Source organism: Ochotona princeps, chromosome 8 (genome assembly GCF_030435755.1).
Source record: "Ochotona princeps isolate mOchPri1 chromosome 8, mOchPri1.hap1, whole genome shotgun sequence".
Taxonomy (NCBI): Eukaryota; Metazoa; Chordata; class Mammalia; order Lagomorpha; family Ochotonidae; genus Ochotona; species Ochotona princeps.
The window spans coordinates 58,751,427-58,775,993 of NC_080839.1; the positions used below are offsets into that span (position 1 = coordinate 58,751,427).

General features: G+C 42.3%; 1 protein-coding gene across 6 annotated transcripts in view; it reads right to left on the reverse strand.

Annotated features, from left to right (window-relative positions):
- Positions 1–24,567, reverse strand: part of LTBP1 (latent transforming growth factor beta binding protein 1) — a 388,845-nt gene that overhangs the window by 195,926 nt on the left and 168,352 nt on the right. For 4 of the 6 annotated variants that reach the window (XM_058668099.1, XM_058668100.1, XM_058668098.1 and 1 more), the window contains exon 5: positions 17,669–17,836. In XM_058668099.1, the coding sequence (XP_058524082.1) occupies positions 17,669–17,836 (168 nt within the window). Of the gene's footprint in view, positions 1–17,668; positions 18,041–24,567 lie in introns of those variants that run through there. The other 2 variants (XM_004582728.3, XM_004582726.3) reach the window with 1 other exon arrangement.

A 24,567-nucleotide genomic window follows, 5' to 3' on the forward strand; every position in this document is an offset into this window, starting at 1 on the left:
GCTGTTCTGTAAGTTTAATGCTCACCAAAAATCACATACCAGTTATATTTTAATACCCATCACTTACACATTATATTAAAATACATTCAGAATACAATTTAATGCATTTATATTTTGATCTTCTCAAACAGATGCTATGTGGTGATCAAACAGCAGCAAACAGTAGCACTGAGCTTTCCAACATTGCTCTGCCAATCATACAGCCCTAGTAACAATCATGTTCTCACATAACCCTTACAACAGTCCTACCAAGTAGGTGTCATCCTTCCCATTCTACAGGTGGAAAATAGCCCACACAGGTGTATGGCTAAGACCCAAGCAAGACAGCAGATTCAAAGAACAGCTTGAATCGCCCTATGCCTCGACTATGCCAAGGTGAAAGAAGGAGGATGTCAAGGGCACATCCACTGTAGTCTGAGATTCCCCTGAGGCTTCCTGCCAAGCCTGGGACTGAGAAGTGTTGTGAAACCACACCATGAATCAGGCCGACAGAATCCCGGGAGTCTGACAGATCTGATTTTGCAACCCAGTTGTGTTACTACTTGTTTGCCCTGAAGCCTGAGGCAGGTTACTTACCTTCTCTAGTCCAGAGCTTCCTCATCTAAACTGCTTCATCATTCAGGAAAGTATTGTAAGACTAAGATTCCACACGAGGTACCTAACACAGTGCTGGGCACACAGAAGACACTCAGCGTCAGTAACTGTTACCCATTTAGGATTTCACATCCTCACCAACACATCACTACAGTACTCACAAAACTCAGAATTTAACCTTTCCCCTTAGCCATATGTTGTTAAGAATTGAAAAGAAGATCTGATGAGAGGAAGATAAATTAGGTATTTTTAATATGATTTTTAAAATGTTATAAAAATCAACTTCCCTATAAATTACATAACTGAAAAAAAACCAATGATAAACCTAATACAAAATTTTTTTGTGTGGACCTAAATAAAAAGAATAAATAGTTCCAGTGACAGCAGTGTAGCAGAAAAGACGAAGAGGGGAGAATAGAGCAACTTTTGGAGCATGAGTTCTCAGCCAGGGAGGATTTTAGCCTTCACAGGCACTTGGCAATGACTAGAGACACATTTGGTCATTACACCTAGGGTGTAATGACACCAAGTAGGGTGACTGGAATCTAAGGAGTACAGAGCAGGGATGTTAGAAACAATCTGATGCACAGGACAGCCCCTGGACAAGGAATTATCTGTCCAAATGTCACACTGACATTCACAAACCCTGTTTCAGACACATAAGAAGCTCAACCTCACAAGCCAACAAAACGCCAATGAAAACTCCAGTCTGTTAAGTTGTCACTGTTCAAAATGTCTAAGCATCAGTCTCAAAGCATCAGAAATGTACATTAGTTCAACTTTCACTGCAGATAATTTGGAAAATGTGAAACTCAACAAATACATTTTTGCTTCTATGAATTTATCCTCGACCATTCACAAGTGGATACTCAGATGGTTATTATTCACTACAGCTGGGGGTGGGTGGGTTATACCACATGTTGAAAAGACAAATGTTCAACAACTCCTACTAATTAAATAAGAGTGTAGGAACCAAAATGTGATATTACAGTCTTTAAGAAGAACAGGCAGATATTTTTATGCTGACAAGAGTTAAGTGAACATAGCACAGTAAGTGCAGTAAATAAAATATTCTAGAAGCTTCAATGGTGAATATATACAGAGATAGCAGTGCACTTAAGATTCTGGGCAAAGACACAGAAAACAAGAAAAAGCATTCAGCCCTCACAAGCCAACCGGGTACTGAGCAGATGGCATAGCAAGACTTATTCTTCAGCTCTACAATGGGCCTTGCAGCCACATAATCATATTTTTGGAAAGATGCCATACAAGTCATCTTTTACAAAAATCTACCTTCAACTCAATGTCACAATAACTTTAGCATGCATCAAGCAAGGGTTATGAAGGAAACAGAAGCACATTCAACTGGCTCAAGATTTAAGGCAGTTTAATCAAGAGTCTCTTAACAATGGTGCAGGCAGACTTCTGGGACAGCAAAAATGAGAACCTTGGCATGCCGAAAGTCAAGGCTGGCAGCAAGAGAGGGGAGGACCTCACAGCAGAGGCCAACCTCAGGTGGGATATCACAAAGGACCCCAGGTCCCTAAAGGAGGAAGGTGGGGAGAAAACCCACCAACCATCTCCCTTACCCTCCAATTTTCTGAAGAAAATGGAAGTGAGGGAAGCTCCACAACATAGACCAGATGAGAGAAGTGGTTGCCATTATGGGCTGTGTTGGTGAACAACTCCAGAAGCTGCCTGAATAATGTTCACCTCTTTTAAGGTCTCCCATTGAAAATACCAAAGACACTGTTAACCCAAGTAGATTGAGATAACCATCAAAATTGGCAGGAGATAAATCAATTCAAATTAACGCTATAACAATGATTTTCCTGAAGTTTAACATTGTTTTTTGACTTTTTCCCCCATAGTGAGGTGATTTAAACCCTTACAGTCCAGATTTTTAATGCTGAAGCATCTATGGAGGCCTCTTTGTAGTAAGGCCTCAGCACATCCTACAACACACAATCACTCTCATTCCAATTCTCTTTTCAGAAAACAAAACACGTAGACCTCTCTGACCTTGTGACCCATCCCATCTGCATTCCTGGGGCCACCACACAGCCACTGCATTTCTGGCCAAACTCTTCTGAGAACTGTGATTTTAAACATCCATCTGGGAAAATGCAGAGTTGGTTCTAAGCTTGTCCAACGTTTCAAGCCCCTCTCCCTCTGATTGGACTTGTCAGGTTGATGACACATCACCATCCCATCTATCATGGGAGTTGTCTAAAATCATCCCTTGATTTGAGAGGAAAATCACAGCCAAGGAAAGTACAGCAAAGAACACACTGTACAAACTTGGATATCACAGTACGTATTTGCAGAGTAAGACATGCTAATCTCTTTTTCACTCCGTCTTTCTCCTCACGGACAGGCTTCCACTGAGGCAACTGAGTTGGGGACTGCATGGCAGCCTGCACATCTAAATGATTTCCTTTAACAAAGGAGGAAACTAAAAATCAATAATGAGTCTTCTTCAAGTGGCAGAGCCATCATCAATATCAGCTTCAAGCAGAATGGAAATAAACACTTAGCTTGGGAAAAAGACATTTCAGTTTCAAAAGAGGAAAAAAAGGAAATCACAGCAAAACAACTGAAAACTGAGCTGCAAACTTGAATGGCTGTTTCTCCAAGGAACACATACAAATGACCAAAAGGCACAAAAGGCTCACCATCTGCAGTCATTAGGGAAAGCAGATGCCGTGCAGGCTAGGACATCTACTTCTAGAAACAGCCTGCAGGACAGTACCAAGTGTTGTCAAGGAGAAGCCACAAGCCTGCAGCTTCGTCAACTGGCACAGCCTCATACAACAAGCACTTCAACAGCCCCTCAAAGAACTGAGCACACAGTCATCACCTAACTCAGCAATTGAAGATACAGGTGGAATATCGCTGATCTGAAATGTTTGAGACTAGTAGTCTTGGAGCTTTAGAGAGTTTTTTGGGGTTTTGGAATATGCAATGACTGAGTATCCTTACATCCCCAAAATCAGAACACTCCAAAATTCAAAATATTAGAAGGTCAAGTTAGGTTCTACTTAGAAAGTTCCAGATTGTTTAACCTTTCAGGTTAGGATAAGCTATCTATGTATGTCCCTAACAATTCAATGCTTGCTTACCTCCCGGCATGCACAGCTGCATTAATTCTATCACTAAAAAGTGGAGACAACCCAAGAATACTCTATCAACAGATACGTGGATAAACAGAATGTTTGTATATATTCACACAACATGAATAGTATTTACCCTTAAGAAACAAGGATATTCTGACAGTGCTCCAATATGGATAAATCTTGCAAACATTATGTTAAGTGAAATAATCTAATCAAAGACAAATGCCATATGATTTCATTTATACAAAGAATCTAGAATTTTCGAATTCGTAGAATTGGAAAGTACAATAGGGTTAACAGGGACTGAAAAAAAAGTCCCTGAAAACTGAAAAAAAAGTCAAACAAGTGAATTATGGGCATAGGAGATTTCATGAAGATAAATAATAAAACATAGCCACCCCCATTCCCACAATCAGGAATAGCACTACTTCATCCAAGCTTTTTGGGGGAAAAAAAAAACACACAAAAGAAACAACTGTGAAAAAATCCAAGTTTCTTGGGCAAACTGACCAAAACCTAAGGGAAAATGTTGCATAGGGTTATATGCAAGTGAAGGTCGTGCCTTTCACGTGGTCTCCAGGGCCACTTTTGGATCCAAAAACAAATGCTTTCAGAACATGACCTACATCGCTGTCCAGCAAACCTAGAGTGCTTTGGCCACGAAGAGGTTTTCCTGTGTTTAAGGACTTAAATAATATGTCACAGTTGGAATGCTTGGTGGCTTTTTTCTTTCAAATTTGGCAAAAGACTCTTTCAAAGGCATGCGTAACCTCACGTTTGTGTGAACAGTAACAAACCTGTGACCTCCCAAGGTGCGGGCTTATTTGGACATGTGACACACGCAGCATTCTGTTTTTCCATCAGCCATAGCTTACACACCTTCCACATGAGTGTCCTCGGCAACAAGAGTGTGTGTTGACAAGTGATTTCTGTTACATAATCATGTCTACGATGTGCGAAACATGCCTTCCGCGCTAGGTGGTTTCTGATTCATTATGTCCAGGTTCAGTTTCCCAAGACTGAGGACAACATGTGGTTGTCTTTCTTTCTCTTCCAAGAGTGCTGTCCATGCTGCGGAACCTGCCTCCACCACTGGAGGCAACAAGTGGAAATGCTTCAGAGGGATGATACAGAATCCTTTGAATTCAAGGGATGGGGCAAGCAAAGAAACTTCCTGACCCTTGAAAAATTTTGAAGACAGGAAGCAAATCATAGCCAGCTTGGTTTCACAATGAGCATTTGCAAAGCTCACCCAGACATTCCAATCTAATGCAAGGGATGTGCAGTGGGCATCTGTACCTTTTAAGAAATTCTAAACTTTGTCCCACAGCTGGACTGAGATCCTCTGACCACGCAAGCATACACACAGAGAGGCATACTTCTGCTCCTGCCAGAGACTTCATTACTCCATGAATAACCTCCAGTAAAACAAGGCTGAGTGCAAGTTTCTATGATCGATCAGGAATGCCATTCACCTTGATCAGGAATGATAAAAATGGCACACCTAGCAGGGACTTCCAAAGCGAGGCAGGTTGAAAAGACACTGGAAGCCTCCCACTTGAACCCTGTCCGTGTCTGCCTGGGATATGTCAGCTTGACTCAACGCTGACTTCTCCTGAGGGCTTGTTATTTGTGAATGAGGATGAAAGGAACCCTTCACCAACCACCACCAGATTGTTAGGGTTTCTTGTCTACATTTTGTCCTAAGGGAAGGAAGAACCATGCTTGATCTAAATCAGGCCCTGACTCAGCTGCTGTTATTGCTGCATACCCAAATGTTTCCAACTCAGCCACCATTGGCGCAGATCAAATTTCAAACAAGCAGCTAAGGCAGAACTCTAATTCCTGCATCCCTATCCGACTGCCAGCACAGGTTATTAGGCAAATTGAACACTATTAGTCCCTGGTGCAGTATGTTTTTAAGCGCTAATCTTTTCATAGGAGATCCTTCAGAATTCTAAACTTCTCAAGTCACTGCCAGGTAAAAAGAAGAAATACTTCTGGCAGAAAATGGTCTATAATATGATGAAGTTTGACAGAAGGGAAATGATAATTGCTGTATGAACAGCAAAGTCAGAGGGCTTTTTACCAAATAAGGTTATAATTTTTACAGTGAGTATATTTCAGTCAAAGGGTATTTTCAGCCCAAAAGGTTTAGCTTTTCAGAAAATGCTATGTAATACAAATAAATTTCATTTTGTATTAATTCATTAATTTGCCAAGCATGCAACTATGGCACAATTTTTTTCCACAATGTCATGGTTTTCTGGGCATATTATGGGATTCTCAGATGTTTCTAATTACCCTCTGTGTACACCCAATAAAACAGCTGGCTCAAGATGTTATTAATACCACAAGATCCAGAGGGCTCATAAATCACCCTTTCTTCAGAAAAGGACAATGCAGTGGCAGCACTGACATATTCTAATTTTGCTAAATAAGAGTTTAGCTAAGAACATTCTAGCACATTTCCTGATTTGCCAGGAGAAGGGCAGTGTTCTGCTTTCCTCACTAGATACGATTTTAATGTCCTTTGCCTTTTACCTCTTCAAGGGAAAAAAAGTCCAAGAAAATTGGGCTTGACTGTATGTACAGGAAAACTTAGAAAGTTCCCATAACCAAGAACAAATTCTTGCTGAATCGGTGAACACTTGAAGTTTGGTTTCAAAATGAAAAATCTCTCCTAACTGCATACAGTTGCTCCCCTACCACCACTACCATCAAGTCTTAGGAAAAACCAACAATACTTAAGTCAGGCTAGTTTTCCAGTAATTGCTGTTTCAGTCCAAATTCAAGATAATGGAAATGAAGCAATAAACCATTCCTTAAGTCCACACCCTTAACTCCAAAGAAAATAAAGGTCTACTAATAAGTGTACTAATATCAACGTTACATTCAATCACCAACGGAAAGGCATTTGACTCTTATTTCATTATTTGTGATACAACTTTTAACAAGGAATCTCAAATATCCTCACTGACTTTATCCTTCCCCATTTGGTAGTTATTTTATTTTCCCAGACTGCTGAGTATAAAGAGGACTGTGTGGCTGCCCTCAAAAACATCTTCATATGTCTGTGATGTCAGTTCCAAGAGATTTTTTTTTCCAACAATACATGTGCTGATTATATGTGTGTCTGTGTATATATATACACATATGTATATGTATATATGTGTGAGTGTAAAACCTTGATATTTAGACATTGATCTAAACATTTAACTTATACTGGGGATGCAAAATGCAGCCCAACTTGTATTGCAACAAATGCTTTAGATACATACTGTATCATACAAGTGTGATTACAATATTTATTTTAAGTCTAGCTTCCTTAAATGTACTGTAATCTAGGAGCTCAGAAATGAATTACACCATTAACAGCAAAGTAAAGAGCAGACAGTAGGATCAAATGTTATAATCTTACATCACTGGAGATGCCCCCATTGATTCAAGATGATTACTTTTCCTTCTGACCACAGCATTTAATGCCAAAATATTCCACTGTTTAAACACCAGTTGGTTTGGCAACATGCAAGAGCTTTCTGTGTAAGCAAGTGAACTCCTCAAGGAAGTGCAAGAGAAGGTAGGGTGCTATAGCCCCATTGTGGCCACATGACCATGATAGTGTTATTTAATGCAAAAATCTAACCTTCCCAAACGAGAGCAAGTATAGAGCATTCTTTGTACTTGGACCACAGGACCAAACTGAAGGAACAGTAGAAATATCCTTCAAATTCTTTCTGGATGTTGCTATGCTATTACGTTCAGCTTTAAAAAAAAAAAAAAAAAGGTTAACACTGCTTGATGTGCACAGGAACATGGCCTGTGTAAGCTCCAAAAGCTGTAAGCACACTGTCCCAGGCCTCTACTCCCATAGCACAGTGCAACATATGGGGTTTGAGATTCAAAAGAAGGATTTATCATCCTCAGAAAAAGACAATGATCTTCTGTAATACTGCATCAAGGTGGAGGAATCCACCAGGGGGGAGGGGAGGGAGAGGGGGAGGGGTGGGGGGATTCCCAGAGCCTATGAAACTCACATAATGCAAAATAATTAATAAAAAGACAATGATCTTTTGATCAACGTAACAATCTCATACAAAGTTCAAAAGCTCAGTAAAAATATGTATAAGAATTCAGATTCAATTTTTTACACAATACATTTATCTTTTAATTCCAATTTCCATGAACTTTTCAGAGGTGTTCATGTTCATGTACACCCTACTTCAAATCTTTCTTCTTCTAAACACAGGACAGCTCCACATGGAAGGCCAGGGCTTAACTGATTCATTTTTCCTGCAGAGAAATCACGAGTGAGAGGTGAAATCATCATCCCAGAGTCCTAGAGCCCATCACTGAAGCACCTGAACTAGGTTTATCACTGTCGTGGTATAAGCAGGTTACAGGGACGCACAGCACAGCACAACCAGCTGAAATGGAATGTCAGGCTCTTTAAGACTGCCAGCACCCGAGCAGATGCAGGAGGAGACAGCGAGGAGAGCATGTGCAGGAGTAGCTATACTACAGGAATGCAAGTCTTAGTCCACTTGGACCCTAATAGAACGCATGGCACAGTGCTAGAAACTGGAAACTCCATGCAAAGTATTACATACATATCATTTTGCATATATCCTGTGATCAATGGAATATCATTTTCCCTACTTCCCAAAACACTTGGTTGATTATTTTGCTTCTGTGATAATGGCTGAGAGTTAATGATGCAACCGTATCAGTTAAGGTCTGAGGGTATGCGGTTAGCATGTAGCAAACTGCACATACAACTTACTCTCAACAAAAATTCATGAAGCAACTTGAAAATGAGATACTGTGCTGGCACCGGCACTGTATATCAGCACAGAGTAGACTGATCCTTGCTTCCAAGACACTGAGAGAGCAGAAGGAACAGACACAGCCACAGGTAAAGGAGATGAAGCTCTGTAGCAGGATCATCACTCACCTGGGTTTGAGAAGTAGCAGGTGGTGGAGTGGGTAGAGTTTGCCCAGGCAGGTGGGGGTGGGGAAAGGCACTCTGCACACAGAGCAAGCCTGGAGCACTGGAGGACCCTAGAGGGTTTGTGGGCAATCTGGGACAGAAAAGGAACAGCCAGATCAAGGCAGCAGTTGACCCTGGAGGGCCCTGAATGCAGTGCCTGGCAGTCTGGAATCTTCCAAAGGCCATTTGGTACACTCAGGCTGACGGATGAGGAGAGAATACACACACTTCATGACAATGTGTTACAGACGTCACAGAAATTTGAAAGGTTATTTATTCTACCCTAGCCTAGCCCAACCTCTTTAAGAAGCTCCAGCCGTGATACAGGCCAGACATGGCTTAAAAGGAACTATCTATCATACATGCCTTTCTTACAGATCCAGCAAACTGCTGAACTAATTCACCTAGGATTAATTTATCCGAAACTGTCCCAACTACAGGTGTACTTTCTAATACTAATATTAATCTGACACCTGTCACAATCTCAGCCTCCATTATCATCTCCTTCAACCAAATAGGATCGCATTCTCTCTAGACAGTGGCTCTTAAGGTGAACACACAGTGCCCTCCATGCACGTGCCCTGTCTTAATTCACCCCTGGAACTGCTTTTCCTTGCTCCCTTCTTCCACCAGGACCTGCCATCCAAATACACACACACACACACACACACGTACTCTACTCAGAAGTAGGAATCAACTTTATTTTTCTCAATTCTAAACTTCATGCATTAGCATTGGGCCAGTATCCCATATGAGCAATGATTCAAGTTCAAGCCACTCCACTTCTGCTAACGCCCCTGAAAAGGCAGCAAAGGATGGACCAAGTGCTTGAATCCCTGATACCCATGTGGGAGACCCAGATAAAATGCCTGGTGGCTGGCTTTAGCCTGGCCAAGCTGTAGCCATGGCAGCCGTTTGTGGGGTGAACCATGGGACGGAAGACCTCTCCCCTCTTAAACTTCTATCTATCCTCCTCACTCCACCTTTCAAATGAATATAATGAATCTTAAAAAAAAAAGCAAATTTCAAACCAACATTACATATTTCTTATACAAGAAAATGTCAAAGAAAAATGGGGTCACAGTTGTTTGGCAACTGACTTTTAAATCTGAAACTTATTTTTAAAAAAAGATCATTTAAAAAAAACTTATTTAAAAAGCAAAGTTTTACAGAAAAAGAAGGTAAGATAGAAAAAAAATCTTCCACCCCATGGTTCAGTCTCCAAATGGCCACAGCGGCCAGACCTGGCTGGTCCCATGCTAGGAGCCAGGAGCCAGGAGCTCCTCTGGCTCTCCCACATGGGTGTAGGGGCCCAAGGACCTAGGCCACATTCCACTGCTTTCTAAGGCCATTAGCAGGGACTGGACTGGAAGCAGAGCAGCGGGAATCCTAACCTCCCAAATGAGATACCAGCACCTCAGGTAGCAGTTTATCTATGCCACAATGCTGTCCCATAAAGACTTGGTTTTTTATTTGAACAGAAAGAGACAAAAATAAAAAAAGAGATCTTCTACCCATAGGTTATCTCCTAAATGGTCTCCGCATCTGGGGCTCAGCCAAGCTAAAGCAGGAATCATTAATTCTGCTCTGGGCTCCCTCATAGCTCACAGGAATTCAAATACGTAAGCCACCCTCCACTGCTTTCCAGGCACATCACAAGGGGATTGAAGTAGCACTCCAACAGGTGATGTAGGTGTCCCAGCTCATGCACAACACCCACCCCTAAAGCCTTTTATTTACAATAAATCTAAGACTCCTATAGCGGAAACATTTGGCAAAGAAGTTAAGACACATCCCACATCAGAGTTCCTGGGTTCAAGATCAGATTCCAGCTTCTGCTAATGCATACCCAGGGAGGTAGAGATGATGGCTCAAGTAGTTGGGTACCTGCCATCCACTTAGGAGACCAGCTTCAGTCTAACCCAGTCCCAGCTGCATCAGGCATTTGAGAATTAACCAGCAGATACAGAATTCTGAGTCCATTTCTTTTTATCACCCAGAAGACACAATCTGCTTTGTCTGTCTCTTGTTAGAAAGTTCCTTATCTTTCAGTGCACCACTAGAGAACCTGTGCTAGTCTGAGTAAGTGCTCCTAACACCAGCCTTAGCAGGGAGGGAGACCTCCATAGCTAGAACCATCCTCCCAGAGCTACCCTTCCCTTCATTCAGGTCTCTGCTCAAACATCATCCCAGCAGAATGCACTTCCCTGGGCCATCTGAAGCTGCCTTCCAGGCCTTCCCCTCTAACCTCCACTCCCATTCCCATCCTCCATCCCCTTGCCCAAGTTTGTTTTTCTTTGTCTGATCTATGACCCTCGGACAGACCACACATACTGTTTCTTACAGCATGGCATATTATATACTTTTTTCAAATTTTAGTTCCAGCTAAAACACACAAAGAAAAACTTAGCATTTAACTATTTTTGAGAGCATACTTTATTGACACTAAGTCATTCACACTGCTGTACATCCAATTTCCAGAGCTTTCACAAACTACAAAGCTGAAACTCTGTATTTCAACAATTCTTCAGTCCTCGTTAGAGCTCTGCAGTCACCTTTTCCTTTGAATTGCTCAAGGTAACATATGAACTTCATCAACATGGAGTAAGAGGAGAGTTATCTTTTGTGATTGATTTATTTCACTATGTAATGTTCTAAAGGCTGATCCACGCCGTGAGATCATCAACACTGTATTGAATGTCACAGGAAGGCAAGAAAATGCATGTTAAATCAATGAATGTTCCATTTCAGGGGCATCCTATAGCTTAAACGAAAATAAAGTGACTTGATTACAAATATATTTGGAAGTAATTTCTATGGCAAGATCTTAGATACTCTAACTCCTGACAAAAGGCAACCATTTTCATCCAGTGCTGTGTGGAATTCTCTCTAAAAGTCAGACATAGGTACCTGCACAACGCATTAAGGAGGAAACAAATACAGTGATTTATCATCATTTGTACTGGTTTCTGTGCTAGATGAACACCAGGGGACCTAACAAGGGTAACTGGCAGAGGACAAATGACTCAGCGTTAAGATGGCAGGCAAAAAAAAAAATCATTCTAGCTGTTCTCTGTGCTTGAGCATTTGCAGTGGCTTCCATGATGCTCCAGAGAGAGAAGAGCCTGTACAGAGTCAGCATTATGAAGCATGTCCACTCCTTGTCCAAGCACCACAGGATTAGGTGCGGTTTGTGAGCAGCTACATGGGGATTTCTTCACAACTGAAACTGTAAGTAGACCTGGGTCTGCAACTCAGATTCTGATATGAGATGCAGTCACTCATGACATTATCTTAACTACTTCTCCAAGCATAAAACTGATAACCTCGGCAGAGATGCAGGAAGCTATAGGTTGTCATCTACTCAACCTTCTCAGTCTCTCAAAACCCAGTTTCCAGCTACAAATCTGAGGCAACAGTCCCTGCTCTTTCAAAATGACAAATGTCAACTTATTTTCAGAGCACTTTACAAAGTGCTAACAGAGTAAACTCCAAATTCCAAAACTTTGAATTCACAGTTTCTCCATAGCCTTGCTTGCTTGAAACCAACCATTCCAGACTTATCTTCTGCTACTGTCTTCCATGTCTCCTGTCTGTAAGCAAAACTGATTCCCAAGAGCCACCTGTATAGGCTTATCTCAGTGCCCATTCTTTTTTCTCATTTTTCAAAAGTTAAGGGTTTACTTATTTTACTTCAAAGTCAGAGTTACAGAAAGACAGGGGGAGAGAAACAGAGAGAGTCCATCTACTAGTTCACTCCCAAGCCAGTGTATTCCAGGTCTCCCACAAGAGTGTAGGGGTTCAAACACTTGAGCTATCCTTCACTCTTGTTGAACATCTTTCCAAAGCTTGGAGCCTGGTCTCCCACACACTTTGGCCATCTTCCCTTGCTTTCCCTAATGAGTTCGCACGTAGCTGGAAAGGGAGTGGAGTATCTGGGACACAAACCAGTGCCCTTATGGGATGCTGTTGCAGGTAGAGGATTACTCTACCAAGCCACCATACCAGTCCCTCCATGTCAAACCACACGAATCAATCCTTCCTTCCCATACCAACATGCTTCTCTTTTTTTCCTACCCCAAATCCATGCAGTACTTTGGAATTTATACATAACTCAAGTTGTGCTACCCTAACCAGTCTATAGTCAGGCCATGTGAGTTTACTCAGATCCCATTGGGCTGTTTGGGAGGTGGGGCAGCATGAACAGAAACGGTCTCTTTCTTTAAGTATTCCCCCTTGGAAGAAGTCACATTTCCTTTCTCTGGTTTCCTGCTAGGCACTTTCAACTGTGGTTTACAGTTATTTACATGTATTCCTCCTCTCTTCCTCAAAACGAACTCTCAGAGAGCAGCTTTGTTTTGATCTTGGAAAATCCAGTAACATGTTTTAAATATAATCACTTGATAAAAGGAACCCTCAAAAAGCTCATGGAAAATATTTATTATAAAAAAATAAATAGGGCCTGGCAATGTAGTCTAATGGCTAAAGTCCACTTGCATGTACCAGGATCCTATATGGGTGATGGTTGATGTCCCGGAAGCTCTGCTTCCCATCCAGCTCCCTTCTGTGGCCTGGGAAAGCAGTGGAAGACGGCCCAAAGCCTCGGGACCCTGTACCTATGTGGGAGACCGGGAAGACTCTCCTGCTTCAGATGCACTCAGCTCTGGCTGTTGTGACCACTTTGGGAATGAACCAGCAGATGAAAGATCTTTCTTTCTGTGGATCTGATATTCTAATAGAAAGAAATAATTAATCAATTAATTGATTAAATCTACACGACTCAGTGCTTTGGCATAGCCATTTAAGGCATCCCTATAGGCAGGAGTTTGAGTCCTGGCTGCTCCACTTCCTATCCAGCTCCCTGAAAATTCAGTGGCAAAAGCAATGGAAAAGGCCAAAGTGCATGGAGACCAGGTAGAAACTTTTGGCTTAAAGCTTTAGCCTGCTGCAGTCCTGGTTACTGTGGCCCTTGGGGGCATGAACCAGCAGATGGAAGATTTCTGTTACAAAACAAAACAAAACAAAAACTAGGTATATATTCTTTTTTCTGCAATTGGCACCAAAATAAATCTACAATATTTACCGGTGAACCCTACTGGGTAAAGCCATAGAAGACACCACAAAACAGCAAGCATTACAGTGACTGCAGAGTAAGATTTAATCAAACACTACAACTGCAGTTATTGAAGCTTGCATTATGGATTCTGCCATTCACCTCTTTGAGAGGTCATAATCAAACGAAATGACAAAGAACATATTTCATCATCAAATGCTTTTAAATAATGATCCAATGGGTACTGATATTTTTTTTTTCTAAGTCCTCAGATTCATACAAACATCATGTATTATTTTAGCAATTATTACTGCTTTTCCGTATTTCCCCAAACACATTACTCCAGGAGACCATCTATTATAGTTGAGATATTCTAGTTGTGACGATATTAATTCATACATTGTTCTTGTACAAGTAAAGGAAGGCTTTATAAACAATTTAATCACAGAAGGTCATCTTCAGTAGATCCCTAAGAAATGTTAAGAATCCACTAAAACAACACTGGGCGACCTGGTGACACACACAACGGCAGATGCATTTCCATTTCCTACAAGGACAGAGAGAGGCAGAGCTCTGACTGGGACCCTCTCCTCTTCAAACACACTCAATTAGAAACTTGTTTTATAGGAAATACCACTTAGTGTAAACACTGTGTTACCCTTAGGATCATTCATAAAAATGAGTTTATCCTGGAATCCCAGGGTTCCTCCCTTGAATATTATTTTCACATGGGCCTCACTTTTAGGGTGACAGTAGATGGAAATTGTATTTATTATTATTCCCACTAAAGAATCAAGAACAGATACTACCTGCTTAACCTGTTAACAGAAAAATACCTGTGTTTTCCCATCCAGAATTCCCCGACTCCTCAACTCCACAGACAAGATCGAAAGAGAAATCTGAATGAAGAATTACCTCAACAGCCTGCTATGGAACAACCCATCTCCTAGTGCCTGCACTGTACCAGAGGTGACCTGGCCCCGGGAAAGATCCACAGCAGAATTACCTCAGGACTGGCAGACCCCTCGTCGCTATGGCACCATCTAATCTTCGCCATCTTCACCATCTAATCTTCACACACAAGCTCCAACTCCATGTGGCCCTTCAGCATCTCCCTTCTGTACACCCAGGTCAGACTCCAGGCAGGCAGGCAATCAGGTGACATAAGGAGACCTAGGTTCTGGGGTCAAGTCCACCTGTCTGTGGTGTAGCCAGGTCAAGTTCACTTAACCCCTGTACCTCAGTTTCTTTATTGAAAAAAAAAAAAAAAGAGTGATGATGGTCCACATGGATTCTACTTCCTTCCAAACCCTGATGGACAGAAAGATATCTTAACAAGGAAGTCTTTGTCATCCCTGTTGTGTGTTTCTGACTCCTAGGAGAAGGGGTCAGCAAACTGCAGGGCCAGAGCCAAGTGCAGCCCAGCCATGGCCTCTGCAATACACCCTTCACTGTGCACCGTGTCCCCCGTTGTTCTCCTACTACCAACAGGAGACGCAAGGTGGAAACACATGCTGTCTGGCCCACAGTCTAAAATATTCATTCTCTGGCCCTTCACCAACAAGGTGAGGTGGCCAGCCCCCACCTTTCAGTATCCTTAAACATCAGAGGCCGATCGAAACAGCTCACAAGGTAGTTAATTTTGAATTGTCCTCAAACTATACCATCTCCGTACACATATCTATCAAAGTTTTAAGATATAAGCAGAGATATATGGAGATCCAATATTAGAAAGCTACTTTTCATAAATGGTAAAATTTAATCAGCCATGTTCAAAAACAAAAGATATGCAAAAATGTGTTTAATGTTCTGTGTTTTTGAAAGGCCATCAGCAAGGAATTGCACAAAATCACCATTCTTCCATATGAAAAACCATCAAACATGTCCCACACATTATCCAGTAAATGAACTAAAATGTACACAGAATGGAGCAACTCAGGAAATGCAAGAAATATTTCCTGTGATTTCCAATGTGGAGCCACTATTTCCACAACCTGCTAATATTATCATTCCTTTCTAAATTAGACTCCTCTGCCAAATCTTTCATGGAGAGCTACAGTAGATTTTGAAACTTTTGTAAATAATTGTGCTGTGATTCGTATTGTGAATAGGCCCATGTGTACTGTTCCCAAACATCTGGTTAGATGCCAGAAAGGAGAGTGTGCAGCGTGTTTTAACAAGTAGACTTCCTCTGGTTCTCAAAGCCTTCAAATATTTAGTTTCAGAATGAATAGAGTGGAAGCCAAAAAAATTACACCACCAGCACCACCCCCATCCGACTCTTTTGTCATTGCTACTGTAAAGATTTACAGTCAGTACAGACAGGAGCAGCAGACAGCGCTGAAGGTAGAACAGAGAAGCGGGGGGGATGGCAGGAAAGGAAAGAGAAGGAGCACGCCAGGAAAGCCATGAGAACCTAAAGGCAATAGCTACCCCATCCTTACAAACGTCCTTACTGCCAACATAAATCCTGTGATTTTAGAGGTGCACTGACTGTTCAAAGTCACCAGCTATAGAACCCCTTTTCCTTTAAGGATGAGGAAAACTGAGGCTGCGCAACAGTAACTGGCAGACCTGGTGGATTAGCTGGTTAGCAGCGGGACCAGGATCAAAATCTAGTTTCCTGATCATCCATCTGTTCAACACTTCCCACTCCACTCTGCTCCCTGCCCTGCTAAGTGTAATGTGCCACTTGGCACCTAACAGCTAAATTCTTTTTCAAATATGTCCAAAGTACCACACTCACAGCCAGGAAACTTACAATACCCTTTTAAATCATACCTAAGCGTAAGTCATTTTTTTCCCCCAAGTACAGACCGTCAAGAATACTCCTTCACATTCATGTGGATTAAGAGTCAAAATAAGGCAGGAATATCACCTACGAGCTACGGAGGACTTTAGGTTAGTTTCCCTTGTATTTTGTCTTGATGGAAATCAGTTTGAAACAGACACCCCTTTTGCAGTTCACCGAGACACGCACTCCCAAGACTAAACAGCAATATTCCATAAAAAGACCAGATCTAGCCAGTGTTATTATCTGTCTGACATTTGGGTTATTCTTGTGAGTAACTCATAAAGTAACGTGGGTGTCTGCGATTATTTGAGTACACATGGCAAACCATAATTGGTCAAAAAATAATAAAAGATATTTTCCTGTGACAAAAATACTGTATGGCATGACAACATGGCAGAATGACAGCCCTCAGTGGACCACAATACTTGCCCCGTTTACAAAAACATAAAAAAACTAAGAAGAAACAAAAATTGAAAAAGAAGCAAAAAGCCTTCTTTTAAACAGTAACTACTAGCTTATAGTTAAAGTTTTTAAGGGAATACAGTAACACACGAATGTATCTTCCTGGGATGCATTCTGTTGATCAATTACTAAATCAGTTTTGTAATACAAAAAAAAAACAAGACAACAGATACAAGTCTGTACTCCCTCCTACAACTAAAGGACAGGTTTCTGACCATTTTTAGTGCTTTTCTTCCAGCTGGGGTGTTATGAACTAAAAAAAGTTAAACTCCATCAGCACCTTTCAAATGTTGTCACACGAGCCAGATCTAACGCCAATTCTACTTATCACCAGGCAGATCAACTATGAGGCTGAGGAGTTCCATCACCCAGTAGACACTCCACGTAGCCTCCTGCATCCTCCTTTTACATTTCCATCATCACACGACTATGTAAATGCTAAGCAAGAAGAGGAAACACTCTAGTGCCTTTTCTCCAGGATACCAGAAATCAGGTTCCAAGTTGCCTCGAGCGCAACTAAAAGGATCTCAAGAGAAAGGCATAGTCGCACTCCGCACCAGCACCCCACTCAAGCAAGAGAGTCGTGCACACAGAAGGGTCAGCTGCGAGCTCGCAAAACCCTGTTAGGTAAGGACAGTCAGGGAGCAGAGAGAACTCACCCACTCGGAAGTTCGTGGCCGTCAGGGTGTCGGCAGCATGACCATTCTCACTAATGAGGGTGGTGGTATTCCCCTTCTCACAGCTGTTCTGACAGCTGCCCTTGGTGCAGGTCACCTTACAGATGCTCGGAGTAAAGACCACCTTGATGCGACCAGTGTGGTTACTCACTAGGAGCGGAGGCAGGGAGAAAAAGAACAACAAACACATCAGCTTAGTATCCATGAACTTGCCTTGGAAAGTTTAAAAAAAAAAAATCAGAGAGAGAGAAAGGAGAAGAGAGAGAAGCGAGAGGGAAGGCGAGAGCCCACAACCCGACAGGTCTAAGGAAAGAGTAGCCTTCAGTGCTCGCTGCTCTGTATCCCGTGGTGTCTCTGAAACAGGAGTAGGAAGCTTAGCAAACAGAACTCTGGGATGCACTCCAAAACCACATTTGAAGTCGAGTCACTGGAGTGGGATTACTAACCACAATGCTGCACTTTATTCACGGGCAGACAAAGAGCAATACCGAGGGCACGACAGATTCAAGAGCCAACCCTGACAGGCAGATGTAATGCAAAGAGGTTGGCCATGCACCTCGTGGTGAATAAACTCTTGTGTCCTCAGCTTGCATGCTTTCCCTGTTTCTCCACTTATTCAGTCACTATTTGCAGCCCGACCCCTGGAAATGTTTTAGGCATGCGGCATGTCTGAAAACATCTGTCTCAAATCTCCTGGCACTCTCCGCTGAAGTGATCAAATCCTGTGACGCAGCTGCGGACGCCCATTTCTTTTTCACAACTCCAGGCGTTATTTCTCCACATAAATTCAAGGCAACACATATTTTGTTTTATGAGGAGTGGGGTCCACCTACGGAGGAGTTTGGTGAGGTCGCAGGGATCAGCAGCTGTCTCCATTAGAACATCATTCTTGAGCGTTCACGGTTGCTACTCATAGACCACCTGCAACAGGTATTACATGCATTCACATGGCCCCCTGACAAACCAGATGCTAGAACCTAACCACATTGAGACACAGTATCATAAACTAGGAACTGGACGAAGAACAATTTGGACTTGCAATCTTGGCAGCACCATGGCATGATTTGGGACATGTCATTTTCTCCAAAACGGGAAAAGGCTGGAGCTGCCATTTTTCCAGCTACCTTTAAATTCCCATGTCTTTAATCAGGGGTCAGCATCCTACAACTCAGGCGGGAGCCACGTCTGGCCCACTGCCTGGTTTTTTTTCTTTTTTTACAAATAAAGTTTTGTTAAAACAGCCCCCACTCATTGGTGTTGTGATATCTGAGTGACTGCGGTCTTGCCCAGATCAGCTCTCTACAGCCAAGTCGAGTCCATCTAAATGCTCATGTAAATGCAATGCAGACACCACATTCTCCATGCTACCAGTCAGCCCCTTACTCTTCCCAGAAGCTTATGCAGAAAGCCAAGATGGCAGAAGCCACAAAGTAGAGTGTACCATGAGGCTGGGAAGCTGCAACGGCCCTCTCCTGTTTCTGCAGTGTCCAGAGAGGACACTGGCTCTCACCCTGCCCTCCGCCATCTTTGTCCACCAAGGAGGCTGCTTCCTTTACACTGCCTCGAACTGGCTGTTCACCATTTTGTTCGAAAATCATTCAAGTGCTCCTCAACAAATTAAACTGTAGTCAAAATGTGAGTCTGGAAACAAAGACCTTTAACTAAAGATAGCATAAGAATTTTAAGAATGGAATAGGGCCACAGGGTTTGTTTGGGGTTTTTCTTTTTTTTTTTTTTTTTTTTTTTTTTGACACAGCCATCTCTAATCCACTGCCCACAACTCACACACTTTATTTGAACATTTCTAAGGAAGAGGAGCTCATTACCATTCTGTCTTCAACTGAAACATGTTCTCATGGCAACTTCTCACAGGAATACTAACGATTCCCTCTAGTCTTACTGCTGTGGTCTCTTCCACATGGCAACCCTTCAAATACTCAGAGAGTGCCACCATATCATGCAAGAAAGCTGAAGTTGGAGGACTTTGAAGCCAACAGCTATGCTGGTCCTCTCAGTTCAAAGAAAAAGCATTCCTCCAAGACAACACCTCTTTCTTGAGTGGTTCTGACACAGGACATTAAGCTCAATGGTCAACCAGCCCCTTGGCAAGATGATACCCAACAGGAAGTCATCATTGGTGCTTTAAGTCTAGGATGGATCAACTTTCTCTATCAATGCTCAAGCAGTCAATACTGTAGGACTTCAGGGCAAAAGCATATTGTGGCAACCACTCAGCTGCACAATAGTAACTGGAAAGCCAACTGTCTGAGGTGGTATGTAAATGAATGGGTACAATTGCATTTCCCTTAAGACTTTACTGACAATCATTTTTCCAACCTCTGCTTGCAGGGCTTATCTGACATTACAGATCATCAGGGAATTGGAGCAAGATGGCAGCTCAAGAGGCTTATCCTCCACCTGCAGATGCTGGCATCCCAAATGGGAGCAGTTCATGCTCGAGTTGCTCCACTTCCAAGCCAACTGCCTGGGAAAGCAATGGAGGATGAACCAATGCTCTGGGTCCCTGTCCTCACATGGGAGACCAGCCTGGTTCCTGGCTCCAGATCAGCTCAGCTCCAGCCACTGTGGCCATTTGGGGAATAAACCAGAGAATGGAAGATCACCTCCTGTCTCTCCTTCTCTCTGTAAAGCTATCTTTCAAATAAAAATAAATGCATCTTTAACAACAACAAATAAAACATTACCTAGGAATCTGTCCTAAAATCTCCCTCCTCTCCCACTCCTCCAAAAAACTCCAACCATACAGCAGGAATGTGATTCCACACACACTCCTCCAACTTGGCTTGGTTTTCCACAGTAGCACAAAGCCATCTACTGCAACTCCGAGTGTCAAAGCATGCTTACAAATATCTGGAGGATACTTTATGTGTGCAAGTGTGCGAAGCCCAGGGGGAAAAAAAAGAGACAACATCTTCCCACTTCAAAAGAATATAAACTTGTATTTTTTCCTGGCTCTTGGTACAATACTGAAATTAGAGATGGTGTGCCAACTATTTTGTCTTCTCTGGCATTACCTCGTAGCACCAGCAGCTGCCATGCAGATGCTCAGGCACCTAAATCATGCTCACTGAGGCAAACGGAGGCATCCAAGCAAAGCAAGCACTGCATCATTATTCCCATTTCACCTCCCAGCTCCAGAAGTCACTCAAAGGCACTTGAGATTTTCCGGACCTATTGTTTTTAAAAACGTTTTACGTTTCTCTGCCCAAAAAAAAAAAAAAATCTTTTTGGCCTGGAATTATATGATTTTCAAAAAGGCAGGGACAGTTTCAAATGACTTAATTCTGATTTTTGCAACATCCACATCTTCTTGGAAAGAAAAGATGTATTTTATTTATTTCTCCTTCTGCTTTTCAAGCACTCTGCTGTGACCAATATAATTCTAAAATTGACACTGTATGCCTGACAGGTTCTCTCCTTCACAAAGCGCTGAGTCATTCATGAAAACAAGCTTTCAGATTTCTACATGGATCACCTAACAATTAATAACCAGAAGACTCAGGCCGCTTTTGACCTTCAATTTTTGTTGAGCTCTCTAAATGGATCTCCATAAACCACAAATGGATTTAAAAATGCATCCTCCCAGCCTCACTCCTTTCAATTCTTCTACCCAGCAACAGCTCAAGGTAGAAGACCAGCCCCAGAAGCAACCATCCTATTAAGAACTACTAATCTGAGCCCAACGTGATAGCCTAGCGGCTCAAGTCCTCGCCTTGCAAGTGCTGGGATCTCAAATGGGCACCAGTTCTAATCCGGACACCTCTCTTCCTATTCAGCTTTCTGCTTGTAGCCTGGGAAAGCAAATAAGGACAGCCCAATAGCCTTGATACCCTGCACCTGCATGGGAGACCTGGAAGAGTCTCCGGGCTCCTGGCTACAGCTCAGCTCAGCTCAGCTCTGGCCATTGAGGCAGCTTGGGGAGTGAATCAACGGACGAAATATCTTCCTCTGTCTCTACTTCTCTGTATGTATCTGACTTTGCAATAAAAATTAATAAATCTTTTTAAAAAAAGAACTACTAATCTGATAAGCACAAGTTAGGCCAGTCAGGAGTGACCAGGGAAACCATTGGACAGCTTTTGTCCTCCACCTTTCTGAGGAAGAAAGCTGAAATGTTTTAGTTCCGTACAGGTAAATCAGCCCCAGAAACCTGAAGCAAGCACTTTCAAGCCCAGAGTTCCAGAGACTTGAGCGGAAACATAGACTGCCTGGAACCAGGTAGTACCTCTCTGGGGCCTCCGGGTCAGTCGTCAGTGAAGACACTCAAGAACCAACATCCTGTCTGCAGCCACTGCCAGACCCTGGGAGCTTCTGCCTCCAAGAGGTGGCACTGGCGCATTCTTTAAAACAAATCACAGACATTCACAGAGAATGGTGGCTGAGGGCAGAAGGAAAACCGATACTCTCACAAAATTAAAAGAAAGAAAAAAAAAAACACTTGTTTCAGCTACTATGGCAGCAGCCCCCTTCTGTGTGCGCCTTTGAACAGAGCTCCTTAGCAGGGCTATACAACGGGACTGTCTCCACCGTCTCCACTCCCAGTCACTCCTGAATCTGCTCAGACAAGCTTCAGCTGTCACCACTTCATCAGGATGCCCTTCTGAAGGCCACCAGTGGCCTCCATGTGACCAAATCCAAGGGCAAAAACTGTTCTTGCCTCTTGAGACCTTAGGCATGAGCGGCATGAGAAGCACTGCTGTATGGCACACTCCCTTCACTTGGCTTCCAGCTTATGCCCCCTTCCTGTGGCTCAGTTCTCCCTTCTTGGTCTTTCCTTCCCATGATTCTCTCCAAGGTAGGGTACCACTGCTCCATCTGTGTGCCCTTCTCTCTAGCTCACCCTCCCAAAATGTACCACCGTGCCCTAGCTCACAGACTTAAATACCATCTATAGATGATGTCAGACCAAGCTTGCCTTGTATATACAAGGATACTTTAAAAGTCCATGGAAAATGGAATTAAGCTTATTTTTGTACAAAGTGTTTCAAATGCATGCAGTTCTATTTTTACAATACACATTCCCATGGACTTTAAGATCCCACATCTGCATGGATTTCATTTGTTTGCCTCAAAATAAACATGTTCTTTAAATCCAATTTCCATCACCTTATTCTAGTGCCTTTGTATATGTACATCTGCTAACACATACACATAAATGTACATGGATATATCTCCAGCAATCCAAGGAACATTTCAAATGAAATATAAGAAGATACCAAGCTTTGATTCCTTCCTGTACATGCGCCCAAACATGCTCTTCAAGTCTTTCCCCACCTGCAGCAATGGCAAGCCTATCCTTGACATTTTGGGGGTTTTTTCCTCACCGGATGCTCCACACAACAGAGCCTGTGGCCTTTCTTCCTAGGATCTGACAACTTCTCACCACTGGGCCAGCAAACAGTCATTTGGGGGAGGGAACCAGTGGCTGTGCAATCTCTCACTCTGTATTCCAAGTAAATCCTTATGCCAAACATGTATCTTCTCATAATGCAGATCAACTATTAACAGAAAACTTTGTAAATAATATTTATCTATGAGGTAACTTTCAGTGGTATTTTCTTAACAGTCACATGAAAACTTCGGCCACAAAAGATGTTTGGTAAATGTTGTATCTGTCAGAAATATTGTCATCCAAAATCTCAGATTATGAGAAAGCTAAGTCACCAGACTCAGAAACCCTGAAACCATCACAAAACAACTTTTCCCCTAAAATATTCCCGAAAGATGATTAACAAAGCTTTTGAAAAAGTAAACAATTTTTATTTAATGAGTCAAAGGGAATAACTGAACAAGTAACAGGAAATGGTCATTTCTCAGCACTTTTTCAAAAAAAAAACACAATTATTTGCTAACAATTTCACAACACATTATGCAAAAAACATTGAGGCTTGATGGAAATTCTAATTTTTAATTTTTATGTATTTCATTTATTCAAAAAGCAGAAGCATTAGTCTACCATTAGTCTACTCCCCAGATACTTGTCATTTGGAAAATATTCAAGAAATTATGAAGGAATAAATGGCAGGGGGAGGATGGAGGATAGCACCATAGTGTAGCATTCTAAGCTTCTCCCTGCAGTGACAGTTTATGGCCCTGCTGCTCCACTTCCAATCTAGCTTCCTGCTTATGGCCTAGAAAAGCAGCAGATGATGTCCCAAAGCCTTGGGACCACATGTGCCCACATGGAAGACCCGGAAGAGGTTCCAGCTTTCAAATTGACTCAACTCTAGCAGTTGCAGCCATTTGGAGAGTGAGCTAGTAGATGGAAAATCTCCCTCCCACCTTCCTCTCTGTAACTCTACTTTCAAACGAAAATAAAATTAACCTTTTCTTAAAAAATGATCTGGGAGGTTTCTCCACAATTTCTGCTTTGGCAGCTCGGCATGTGAAACCCACCGTTAACATACCACACACATTTTCAGGACACACTCACATCTCATCCAAGACGAAGGAGACACCATGATGAACAGGTAGAAACGAAATACTTGGTAATACCATGAAGTTTCTGCAAAACCTCACATACATGACATCCTGCATAAACTCAATCCCATTTTTATATTTAACTAGGGCCTTATATCCTTTGCCATAAAGAAGTCCCCTACTTTTTGGTCTCCCCTTTTCCTGACTTCTCCCACACGTTCTCCATGGGCATGACTGTCCTCTGTGGGGATCTCTTCTAGTAGGATTTCCCTCACTCACACTCAATTGTATTCTCATTCTTATGGTAAGTAAATCCTGCTCCTGTTTATGCACGTTATTTATACCTGTGTTTTGAATTCTTATCTCAAATGAGGCAAGAATTTGGAGCAAAAGCTGGGAAACATTCTCATAACACCTGTGATAGCCAAGGCTGGATCAAA